Source organism: Cricetulus griseus, chromosome 4 (assembly GCF_003668045.3).
Source record: "Cricetulus griseus strain 17A/GY chromosome 4, alternate assembly CriGri-PICRH-1.0, whole genome shotgun sequence".
Classification (NCBI taxonomy): Eukaryota; Metazoa; Chordata; class Mammalia; order Rodentia; family Cricetidae; genus Cricetulus; species Cricetulus griseus.
Window position 1 is genome coordinate 177,396,164 of NC_048597.1, and position 13,449 is coordinate 177,409,612.

Here is a 13,449-nt window from a genome sequence, read left to right on the forward strand (position 1 = left end):
TGTGCTTCCAAGGTAAGCAGATTTTGGTGACTGAACAACACCCACTCCTCTCTAAACACTAACTCTTTGTAAATATCACTTATTAAGAACCCCAAACTCAAAGATGCTTTGTTGCCCAACAGTGGTGATGAATGCCTTTAATTGGGAGACAAAGGCAGGTGGATCTCTGAATTTGAGGTCTACAGATGGAGTTCCAGAACAGCCAGGACTACACAGAAGAACTGTCTTGAAAAACAAAACAGCAACAACAACAAAAGATGCTTTGTTTATTGAATGTCTGTGATGTTCAAGTCGCTGTAAAAACCAAGTATGAGCTGGCAGTTGTTGTGCATACCTTTAGTCTCAGCACTTGGGAGGCAGAAGCAGGAGGATCTCTGTGAGCTCAAGACCAGCCTGGTCCACAAGAGCGCTAGTTCCAGGACAGCCTCCAAAGCCACAGAGAAACCCTGTCTCGACTGCTGCCTCCCCACCCCCAGGAAAAAACCCAAACAAACAAGTATGAGCAGTTATGGGACACCTGGAAAGTTACAATCCAGTTTCTAAGCTTTTAAAATGGGTCAATAGAGAATCCCTGTGACAATTACAGATTCATTAAGAAATTTAGAGTAGCCGGGAGGTGGTGGTGGTGCACATCTTTAAACCCAGCACTTAGGAAACAGGCAGGCAGATCTCTGATTTTGGTCTATAAAGCCAGGGCTACAAAGAGAAATCCTGTCTCGAAAAGCCAAAAAGACATCTAGAGAAATATAAACCACACAATTTGGTGTTCAAGAGGCTAGAAAGATGGTTCACTGGATAAACTTGCTGGCTGTAAAAGCACGAGGACCTGGCTTGGATCCCAGCACTCTTTGAGGGGCAGGGAGAGATCCAGGCGCGCGTATGCCCACGAGTGCGTGTGCGTGCCTGCAACCACAGAGTTATGGAGTCAAGGAGACAGAAAAACTGATTGCTTGCTACTGCCGGCCTACCTCTAATTTAACTGAGAAACCCTATGTCAAGGGAATAAAGCAAAGTACTAGAGCAGGACATCTGACCTTCAAGTTCCTGCACAAGTACATACACAGACACACAGACAGGTCAAAAAACAAAACAAAAAATTGTCTTTGCTGGGCAGTGGTGGCATACGCCTTTAATTCCAGCATTTGGGAGACAGAGGCCAGCCTAGTCTAAAAGAGTTACAGGACAGCTAGAACCGTTATACAGAGAAACCCTGTTTTTTTTGGGGGGAAGGGACACTGGTTTTAACTAGGTGTGGCATGATAGCTCATACCTGTAATCCCAGCACTCAGGAGACCAAGGGAGAAGGACTGCTGTGAATTTGAAGCCAGCCTGGAATACAAAGTGAATTCAAGGCTCACTAGGCACAAAGATCCAGACTCAAAAGCAAAAAAAAAAAAAAAAAAAACAGACAAAAATCTCCCAAACAACAATTTAAACAAAAACAACAACTATGCTATTCTTTGTCCTGATAGCCTGGGAAAGTCCCATGACCTCTCCAATATTACCTTACTGTCTTCAAAATGGGGAAACTGGACAAGATAATCTTTTTCTGGGCTCACCCATAAGGAAAACAAGAGCTGCTGAATACAAATAAATTATGCTTAAGTTAGTCAATGCAACGTGGACCCACGTAAGAATCAGCTTTTTATTTTTCTGGTGAAGGAAAATTGCTTTAGGACATTTGGCTTCAGGAAACAAGACTGACTGCTATCCTGTCAATAACAGACAAGAACAGCAAGTCAGGAGGAAGGCATTAGGGAAGCCTCGGATGGGAAAGAAGAGAGACCTGACTTAGGTTGGGCAATGAAGGGTTGCAACACAAAAGAAATGAGCTGGAAGGCATAAACTAGAAAGGGCAAAGGGAGATGCTCTCTGAACACATAAAAAAGAATCCAAAATCTGAAGGCAAAAAAGCTAAGGAACCCTTAAATGTTTTCTTTGTATTCTAAATTAATGAGGAGAGTGGTAAATAAGCAAGGCTGCAGAAGCTGATACCCAAACACTGCCAAAGCAGAGTGTAAAATCAAAAGCAACTGCTAAGGAAAAGGAAGATTGGGATTGCAACTACACCCTAACCACTAGAGCTGACTTGAAAAAAAATGTAAATAAATGCCTCATCTGAAACTCCTGAACATACACACTGACAGTCAGCACTGATAGGTCACTGCTGTCTTGTTTGTGAATTCCTTTTTTCTTGCCTGTCAGAGTGGCAACAAAAGCAGTAAGCTCAGGACACTCAGACAGGCATCCTGCCTCCTCCTCCTCACCTCTCCTTCTATCTTTAACCTAACAACCTATCAATCAAGCCAAAAGCAAGGAAGCAGGAAGAAGCCAGAGGTTCCATGTGTTTATTCCTCAATATTCCCTCCCCCATCTCTTCAGGAGTGTTCAACAATTCAGGACAGCAATGGCTGTTAAGAGCCATCTCAGTCTCTCTATTAAACTCTGCCAGAAAGGTGTGGTGGAGCAAACATGGATTCCCTGGGGGGGAAGTACACATCCTAGGCTAACAGAAAATTCTTCAGTCACAAGGAATTTTCATTACCTGGGGTAGGTAATTTGAATATCCAACCCCTGATTAGCTAATGCTCAGCATGGGACGACAATTCTAACTAGTACCACAGACTCATCTCCTATTTGGAAAAGGGGACAGTTGGGGTTGGAGAGATGACTCAGTGGTTAAGAGCATTTATTGTTGCGGCAGAAGACCCAATTTCAGTTCCTAGAACCCACAGAGTGGCTAACAATTATCTATAATTCTACATCTTCTAGTCTCTGGGTGCTGAATACATGTACACAAACATACATTCAGGCAAAACACCCAAATACATAAAATAAAAATAAATAAATCTTGGAGAGAAAAAAAAAAAAAAAGAGGCAGCAGAGGATGTGATATACTTGGTGAAGATATCTTCCACATTTTGAGTTTCCCCTCTTCATGATAGCTCCCAGCTTGATTACATCACACATGATTTGCTGTTTGGGTTCTGTTGATTGTCCCTACAAAAAGTAACATTCCAAACTAGTTATATCAGAGGCAAGCCCATATTTCAGGGGGGAAAAAAATCTTGAAGAGGTTTCAAAGACTCTGCTTGCAAACTAAATTACAGCAAGGATTAACACTCCCTGAGCAGCTACTGTATGCAACACCCTGGGGTTCCAAGTCCTCAAAAACTGATGCTCCTTGCAAAGCTCCTATCTTTTCTTTTTTATCTACCCCTCCCTACCTTTGTGTTCTGGCCAACAACTACTCTTCCACTGAGCTACAACCCCAGACCCTTTCCTTTCTTTCACTTTGCCTCCTCCCCTCTTTCCATTCCAGAAATGTTTTTTCCCTGCAGAGTGTGTTCATCTCCTAGCAACTTCCAAACATTTACTTAAATATTTTATTAACCAAAGACAATACAGTAAAGCACCTTTGAGCAAGTGTGCCCAAATGAGGTTCCAGAGCAGAAGGTAAGTATTTTTAGAAAACAGACTCAGCCAGGTAGGTGGTTTATGCTAGTCATCTCAGCACTACAGAGGCAGAGACAGACGTAGAACTACCTCAAGTTCAAGAACAGCCTGGTCTAACCAAATGTGGTGGTGCACTAGTTCTAGCACTCTGGAGGCAGAGTTTGAGACCAGCTTGGTTTACAAAGCAAGTTCCACGAAGGCCAGGGCGGGGCAACCCCAAAAAACAAAGCCAAAAGCCAACCAACCAACCAACCAATCAACCAAACAAATAAAAGAATAGATTGGTCTATATAGTAAGTTCAAGGCAAGCCAGGTTTACATTAACAAGATCTGTATGAAAAGAAAAATCACAAACAACAAAAAAGAGTAAATTTGTGCTTTTGGTAACATTGGACTGCACAACAAATTGTATGCTTCTCAAAATACTTTCCAGAAATTATTTTCTCCCAAAATATGAAGCACTATCATTCTCCCCTTTATCTCTCCATTCTTAGTCTACCAGGGAGGTAAAGCTTACATCAAAGTTACATTAAAGGGTAAAACTTGATAGCACCAAGATGTAATAGCTAAAAGTACAGTATCTTCCAGGCCATTTAGCTTACAGGTGGCCACCCAAACAGTCTATGCAGCTATATAAGAGAAAACCAATTCTATTTCTTCCTTAAAGAAAATCACGAACACAACACAAAGCTAAGCAATATTAATCCTCACCCACAGACTGCAACTGAATTTAGAAGATTTCAACACAAGTACTCTACATGATGAGAAAATGAAGACCACCTTCAGAAGTACCTTTCCACACAGGAAGAACAATGACTGTGAACATGAAAATATGGCAGGGACTTCTGAAGCCAGATGCTGGGAGCAGTCTAATGGGCCTGGAACAGTAGCAAGAACTCCTGGTACTCCCAGGCCTCTTTAAAACAGCATTATCCATCTGCACCCCAGAGAAAATGACAAATCACAGCCAGCACAGGATAAACCATGCCAATAACCAGCTGGAACTTGACTCAACCGAGGTGGACTACAGCATCTGCCACCCAAACACAGACAGCCTCTCTGGCAGCTGCCACTGGCAAAAGGGAATCAACCATTGTGTTATATAACTGGAAGAAATTCACAGCCCTGTTACCAAAAGTGCCCAGATGTTGTTAAAAGCTACAGATGTGCTAAAGACAGAAACCAAAATACCTACAGCAAAAAAAGCATAAGTTACCACTAAAATCCAGGCAATAAGAGGGCACCACCACCCAAATACATATATCCAGCCTTTATTTATTAACACTTACATATGGAAATACGTATTCCCTGCTGCAGCTGATGTAATTACAGAGAAATCAATTTATGCTGCATCTGCTGCGATCAGCTGAATGCATAGGGTGCGCAGAGCAAAGCAGAAAATCAAGAGCCAAAGAACAGCTCATCAACAGGCCAGCTGCTTTGTAGGAAACTGTAGACTGCTCAAGTTTGAGGCAGCCTGAGGTGACCCTAGACTGGAAACATTCTCTTATAGCCCTACAAGTTCATTTCCTGAAAGATCAACTAAGATCACTTTCCTGGAGGGAGGAACTCAGTCCTAAAGCCTCCTGGGTCTGCAGGCACCTTTGATTCCAAATCAAGCAGAAGGGGAGGGATCATTACACTATTTGGCAGCAATAAAACCACCAGGAGACTTTGATTTCTGATGGTTGCAGGAGATAACTGGCAGAGAGCAATACTTTGAGGGGCCAAAGAATCTTTCTAGGCCAAACTTTCAAAACTACCACAGTAACTCATAAGGCCTGATTAAGTGCTGTATAGTATAGTCAGTACCTCCTGCCCCTTGTTAACTAGACTGGTATCTATATTGCTTTGTTTTTTGGTAGCTACCAATAGAACATTTAGTAGATAGGCCATGACAATTAACTCTTTGTCCTGCAAGAGACCCAGCAGTACCATTTATCCCATTAAGAACATCAGTTAGGAGGTTGGAGAGATGGACCAGCAGTTAAGAGCACTGACTGCTCTTCTAGAGGACCTGGGTTCAATTCCCAGCACCCATATAGCAGCTCACAACTGTCTGTAACTCCAATTCCAGGGGATCTGACACCAAGGCAGATGAAGTTAAATGAATTAAAAAAAAAAAAAATTCAGCTTGAAAATGTAACTGAAAGTCCATTACATTTATAAACTATTATGACTCTGATAATGAAACTCTAGCCAAGCAGGAAATCACATGAAGATTTAACGCTTGCATCTAACAAGTATCTGACATGTGACAATAACAAGGTGTGAGAAAATTTATTCTACCAAGTAGCTGACCCCCAAACCAAACTTGTATTCCAAGAGGTCTGGGCCTGCTGCAAATGACTCTGAGGGAATCCTTTAATTTGGAACAAAACACATTATCATTACCAGCTGCTCTGACCTTGTAATTGGTCATTACCCACAAACTAATGAGCCTCCCACAGAGTACACACAACACTTGGCAGTTAGTCCAGGGCAGTTTTGACGGGCAGTGGGTAGCCAGATCTGGCCACCTCTTACCTTTTCAGCCTTGACTTTCTTTAGTGGCCGACACTCATTCTCCCCTTCCTCTGGCTCCGGCTTAGTTCCCAAAGGATTGAGCGCTGCCCCAGGTTCAATAGCTATACTCCCAAGTGGCTCCACGGTTCCTGTATCCATCCCTGCACTTCCATCATACTGACCACCCCGTCCTCCCAGGGGAACTGGCTGGAGGACCCCAGTATCTTTTTCCGAACAAGTCCCCACTCCTTCACTTCTCTCCTTCTTGCTCTTAGATGAGCTGTTCTCCTTTTCCTTTTTGGAGCCAGCTATACTGCGTGATGCCTTAGCAGCCTTCTCTGAGCCCTTTGGGCCAATAGCAGCAACCAGGCCTCCTGCATTGGTGCCATCTCCTGAGCGACCCTGCACTTCCTTCTTGTTTGCTGCTCCCTCACTTGGAGAGAACAAGGAAGTCCCTGGGGTGGGCTTGTTAGTGTCTTTGCCACTCTTATTCCTTTTGGATTTTGATTTGCCTTCCTTCCCTTGAGGACCTGGCACTGGGGTCACAAACTTGATGTTGTCTGGTAGTGTGGCCACAGCATTGGGAGCTGGTATCCCCACCTCCTTCGAGCCTGACATTTCCAGTTTCTGCTGGTCCTTTTCCAGATCGGCGTCCAGATCAATGATGAGATTCCCTACTCCAATGTCCCATTCATCCCCACTGTCGTATGTCTCAACCGGGTTTGCATCCACTCCTTTCCCTCCGGAGGCTCCACTGCTCAAGGACATCTTAGAGTCAACGTCCCAACTCAAGATTCAAGGCTCTTCCTTGCCTCCAGCTTTCCTGTTTTCAGCTTCAGCTATGTTCTCAGACCTGCCTCCTTGATCAGTACATGTCCAGTGGACAACATCATTGCTGGAAAAAGAAAAATTTAAAAAGCTGTTAAAGAAAACAATATAGGCAAGAAAATAGCCTGAAATAAACTCTCATACAAAATGGACTCCTCACCCAGGCGGTGGTGTCCCACACCTTTAGTTCTAGCACTCAGAGGCAGGCAGATTTCTGTGAGTTAGAGACCAGCCTGGTCTATAAGAGCTAGTTCCAGGACAGCCTCCAAAGCCACAGAGAAACCCTGTCTCGAAAAACCAAAAACAAACAAACAAACAAAACAAAAAACAAAAACAAAAACAAAAAAAAAAAAGGACTCCTCCTGTGTAGCTTTCATACTTCAATGGGCAAGACAAATTCAGTTGTTTTTCTAACCATGTCACACTGGACCTGGAGAAGGTAATTCCCACTCTATCTCCTCAGGGAAGAATACAGTATTTCTAGTTGCCCAAGAATCTATGGTGTTAATTAGTAGTCCTCCACAATTAGTTCCCTCTTCCTGAAAGACTTAACTTCTGCTACCACTGCCAGCTGGCAACCCTGTCTGAATCAATACAGGCCCCAGCACATCACAGATTGAAGCTGCAACAACTCTGCCACATATCCTCTCTGCTTGAATTATCAGTGACTCAGAACATGATCTAGCAAAAGCCTTAATAGCTCTCTTCTAATAGGGCCAATCCCTACTAAAAATAGTTGTGCAGATTCCCTGTCATTCTATCATTAAAGAAAAAAGCCTAATTATGGTTAAAGGAATGAAAAAAGAAAGCAGAACTAGGGAAAATGTAAATTAGGGTGTAACTGCAACCAGAGGAAACAATTCTCAGAGAGGACCCAACTTATGATTTGAGCCCAGAGAAGTTACAAAATTCTTATCAAACTTCAGGTTGGAAATCATGTCTGCAGAAATGGTTCAATAGCTTTTCCCACTAAAATATTTAGGAAGAAAAACGTTTTCCTTGACTCTGCTGAAAATCTACCTCCCAAAAGTAGAATGAATCTCTACTTTGTTATGGTAAGATTTAAAGAACAGAATGAAAAACACCAAGGCTTTACACCAACATGGAAGAGAGAATGGCTTTAAAAGGATAATTTGTATTTCCACTGTCTTCTGGCTTAGGAGACCCAGAGGGAAACATCACCTAGGAAACCCAGCAACCAATGTGTACCATTCAGGTATTTCTCTATGATAAAGCTAAAAGTTTGTTCTTGTTTATTCCTCTGTGTACTATCTATCTATATCTGTTTAAAAAACAAAACAAACTTTTGTAAGACAATAGTGTATAAAGAGCAAGTCAGTGATGTCACAGAGCATCCTCGAAAGTGATTATTTAACAAGGAATGATTCACACAGAACAAGGCAAGTTGTGACTTCCCACCTATTCTGTCATAACAGTGTCTACAAAACTAGGGTCCTGGGGCAAAAAAAAAAAGTTATTATAGAAGAATAGGGTTGTACCAAGTGAGCACATGCAAGTAACTGAGATTTTAAAGCAAGAAGTACCTTAATCCACAGTATACCTTTAGATTTGACAAGTACACCCATTACCTAAGTAGAAAGTTTATTGTCAACAGCAATTAATTATTACTTAATAGCAAATATTAAGTCTACATAAACCTTGCTTCTTATAGGATGAGCTAAAGGATGGGAGGATAAGGTATAACTACTAAGAGAAGAAAAATTATTCCATTAAAGGTAAAAGAAATATAACCCCTGAAGAGTCAGAGAGTTGATTTTGAAAGAGACCTAAGAATTCTAAAGATATTTTTAGTGAACTATTTGGAATTTTTTTTTTTCCAGACAGGGTTTCTCTGTATAGCTTTAGAGCCTATCCTGGCACTCTCTTTGGAGACCAGGCTGGCCTCAAACTCACAGAGATCCACCGGCCTCTGCCTCCCTAGTGCTGGGATTAAAGGCATGCGCCACCAACACCCGGCTATTTGGAATTTTTAATACTCAAGAAGACTTGGCTTACAAGAATAGTATAACATATTTGTTCATCCATCTGATGTTCTTAAAACTTATTCTCTGTCGGGCAATAGTGACACACACCTTTAATCCCAGTACTAAGGAGGCAAAGACAGGCAAATCTGAGTACAAGGCCGGCCTGCTCTGCAGAGCTAGTTCCAGGATAGCCAAGACTACACAAAGGAACCCTGTCTCGAAAAACCACCCCCTTCACCACAAAACACAAAATGTATTCCCTAAGATGTGCCAGGCATTAAGCAAATGTTAGGAATATAGCAACACATAACAGTGAACAAAGAAATGGGCTAAGGACATTTTTAGGAAAGGGAATGCTAAATTGAATTCCTACTACAGAGGATTATTACAACACAGATCTTCCCCAACTCATAATGTATCACCTCTGTAATCTCTTTAATTGTGGCTAGGTTTAACATCTACTCCATATTAATTAAGAGTTTACTCACCATCTCAGAGCTGCATTATATCTGTGTAATTTAGCCACTTAATGATCTCATATTGTTTTATCCTTGGAAAACCACTATAACTTTCCTTACATTCAAGAGATTTTTCTCTAGAAAATAAGATGGTAATAAACAGAAACTGGAGGAGAGAAAAGAAAAGCACAAACATAAAATGACTGGGACTTGCTAAGGGTTCTTTCTTCAACATACTGCCTAACTCGTATAAAAGCAGGATAAAGTATGTCAATAAGGAAGAAAAGCATTAAGAAGGTAACAGTCTGAAATGAAAAAATGTAACTTACTTGAAAGGACAAAAAGACATACTAGAGGAGAGGGAAGCAGAGGGTGGTAATGTGCTTGCCTAGTTGCTTATTAAATACACACAAAGAAAGGAGGATGCAAGAAAACTCAGTATCAATTAAAACCAGAGCAATCAAAAAAGCACAAAGATCATGCAATGTTATTTTTCCAGATTGCAAAGAGAATGAACATTAAAGAGAAAATAATAAAGGAAACAGATAGTTTATTACTGCTGAAAAGATTAGAATAAATGGAAGAAAAACAACCTATCAAAGACAAAAATACAGAAATAACACCTTGAGTAGAACAAAGACCGTGCCCACAGACTGAAAATGATCACTAAATTTTGAGCAAATTTATTTATTCAGAGAGAATCTCAAGCAGTCCAAGATGGCTCCAAATTCACTATGTAACTGAGATGACCTTGAACTCCTGACCCTCATATGCCTCTGCCTTCCCTTGGCTGAGATGTCAAGCATGAACCACACTGTTTTTTGTTTGTTTGGTTTTTTTTTTTTTCAAGACAGGGTTTCTCTGTGGCTTTGGAGGCTGTCCTGGAACTAGCTCTTGCAGACCAGGCTGGTCTCAAAGTGAGAGATCTGCCTGCCTCTGCCTCCAAAGTGATTCAATTAAAGGCATGTACCACCACTGCCCACTTGTTTGTTTGTTTTTGAGACTGGATCTCCTTATGTTGCTCAGGCTGATCTCAAACTCATGAGCTCAAGTCAGCCCCAGTCTCCAGAACATTTGGGATTATAGACATGTGCCACCATGTCTGGTTTTATGAAATCAAGGCTTTTAATGCTAGAACTCAGGAGGCAGAGGCAGGAGGATCTCTATCTATGAGTTGGAGGCCAGCCTGGTCTACAGAGCAAGTTCCAGTATAGCGAAGGCTACACAGAGAAATCCTGTCTTGAAACAGCCCCTGCCTGCACCTCCACCCCCCAAAAGTCCAACATATTATACATTATAATCTTAAAGACAAACAACAAAAAGGGGGAGAAGAGAAGGGAAAGGAATCTACAGAATTTATTTTGAATAGAAAATGTTAGGCAAGAATCTTTTACTAGAAGCTATAATAGAATAAACCTGTCTTTCTTTTTTAAGACAAGGTTTCTCTGTGTAGCCCTGTCTGTCTAAGAACTTGCTCTGTAGACCAGGCTGACCTCAAATTCAGAGACCTGCCCACCTCTGCCTGGAATTAAAGGGATGCACCACCACACCTGGCTGTAAATAAATAAATCCTTTTAAAATTCTTATACTAGCAAGTCTGCTGGCAAAGCTACTTGAGCGGATGAGACATGAGGTTCACAAGTTTGATAAATGCCTAGACTTTAGTTAAGTTCAAGACTAGTTTGTGCATCCTAGTGAGATTCTGTCTTACAAGTAACAAAAACACTTTTTAAGTGGGAAAATAATTTTTTAATTAATTAATTATTTTACATCCCAACTTCAGTTTCCCCTCTCTTCCCCTCCCCACACCAAAAACATTTTTAAAAAAGGAAATCAGTTGGACCAAATGTTCAAGGTCCTAGATTCAGTGCCTGTGCTGACAAAGCAAACAAAATTATATAAAAAGTTCTACACTGTTTTTAATGTGTCAAAACAATATATTTTCATTTTTTAAAAGTTTGTTTTGGTTTTCGAAACAGGGTTTCTCTGTGTTATTTTGGAGGCTGTTCTGGAACTCACTTTCTAGACCAAGCTGGCCTTGAACTCACAAAGATCTATCCGCCAGATTAAAGTCATGCGCCACCACTATCCAGCCTTTTTGTAATTTTTAAAAGATTTATTTGTGTATATGGGTGTTCTCCTCTCCTCCCTCTCTCTCCGTGTGTGTGTGTGTGTGTGTGTGTGTGTGTGTCTGTCTGTCTGTCTGTCTGTCTGTAGTGCAGTGCATTGCCCACAGAGTCCAGAAGAAGGCACTGGATTCCCTGAAACTGGTGTTATAGATGCTTGTGGGTATTGAGAACTGAACCTGGGTCCTCTGTAAGAAAACTTCTGAGAAGAAAATATCTTCTCAGAAATTACTTTTTAGAACACTAAAACCAGTTCCATAAATGTAAATAATCCTTGTAAATACAAATACTGAATTGTATAATCTGAAGAAAGATTCCATATAAATATTAAGTTATATTTATCCACTAAAGTTATTTTTGTTCTAAAAAACTGTTTAGAATTTCTGACATAAAATAAAAAAGACACATTCCAAGGAATGATTTCTAGTGGTCCTGATGTTCTTTAAGAGAGCTCTTGTCCTATTTTTGACAATAAAGAATTGCATAAGCATTATATTACTTCAACCAGGTGACTTTTCAGAAACCTGGCTTTCAAAACTCAGCATGCTTCATAGTAACTTTGGTGGTACATTTCAAAATATACACTGTAAAAATGCCAAGGGTTCTTTAATTAGCCTTGGCCAAAGCAGCCAAACCATTTCCCATCTGTTCCCTACAGCATCCTGGCTTTATACAGCTAGTAATCAGCTCTGACAGGGCAGGGCAGAGATGTTTAACCTTAGGAGGTAGGGTAACTGTCAAGCTGGCTGGAAAATGAAAAGCAGTGACCTCTTGCTTCCCGTAGATGAGAAAGTACAGGATCAGGACAACCAACACCTTATAGAGAAATTGTCTCAAAGCACTTACAATGTGCAAGAGCTTCTGTGACTGCTTCCCTTCCCTTCTGTCTAGTTTCCCTATGTAGTACCCTCTCACAACAAACTCACTTGTCCACCATGACTTGTCAGTGTTGTCTGTGCTGTTTCTATACATATCACCAAGAAACTCTTCTCTGCATGGGGGTGGCTAAGGGACCAAGAAGGTCTAAGGATCACTTTTCAATCTCTATACCCATCCAAAGCAGTCACCTTATAACTGAAGTCCAGATCCCAGTGTCCTATTTGGAAACAAAATACAGGTCTTGGCCTAATAGCTCAGGGATAAATTAATAAACCATACTTTAGCTTTTAATCCCAGCACTCGGGAGGCAGAGGCAGGCAGATCTCTGTGAGTTCGAGACCAGCCTGGTCTATAAGAGCTAGTTCCAGGAAAGCCTCCAAAGCTACAGAGAAACCCTCTCTCAAAAAAACAAACCAAACCAAAACAACCCTCCACACACACTTTAGGTTATCAACTGCATGTTTTGAGGGCATTTGTCATACTGTTTGTCTACCATAGGAATAAACCAGACCTCTCTTTTAGTAGGTTAAGACTGAAAAGAGTAGTTCACTGCCAAGTCCAGAAGGCAAATCAACTACTTAAGCTATACTTACATATAAGCATAACCAAACTACTTCTCTTTCTACCCAGACAGAGCTCTACAGCACCCTAGAAGGCTTCAAACAGAGGGTTCTTTTCCCTGTTAACTACTCATAGACAATCCAGTCTAGGCAGAAAATAAAGCATACCCACTCCTCTTTTTAGGGGTTTAGATAAATTTTCTTACAGGCTTTGGCCTGGACAAGTGACAGCTGCACTTAGGTGTAAATAGTTTGCTTTCAAAATGTGTGTCATATACATACCACAGTCAGGGCCATATGACTAGGTACTCTTCTCCAAAAATAATGCTATATTCACTTCTGGTTAACATATTATAGTAAAATAAAATTGAACTTAGAATCAGGAGATGTGATTTCAGGGGCTGAAGAGATGGCACAGCATAATAATATATAACAGCTGTACCAGAGGACCCTGAGTTCAATTCCCAGTACTCGTACTGGGACGCTCATAAACAGCTGGAACACTAGTTCCAAGAGATCCAAACTTTCTTTTGTCTGTACAGGTCCTCCTACATATGTGGCATACACATATACAAGTACATACACACATAAATAAAAAATAAGTATCTTTTTAAACTGAGAAATATGATTTCACTCAAATTTCCATGACATT

The 13,449-nt window shown here is 41.0% G+C and overlaps 1 protein-coding gene across 3 annotated transcripts in view; it reads right to left on the bottom strand.

Moving 5' to 3' along the window:
- Znf609 (zinc finger protein 609) overlaps positions 1 to 13,449 on the bottom strand; it is a 146,126-nt gene that overhangs the window by 102,031 nt on the left and 30,646 nt on the right. For all 3 annotated transcript variants that reach the window (XM_027411318.2, XM_027411317.2, XM_027411316.2), the window contains exon 2: positions 5,983 to 6,856. In XM_027411318.2, the coding sequence (XP_027267119.1) occupies positions 5,983 to 6,729 (747 nt within the window). In that variant the 5' untranslated portion in view covers positions 6,730 to 6,856. The remainder of the gene's footprint in view (positions 1 to 5,982; positions 6,857 to 13,449) is intronic.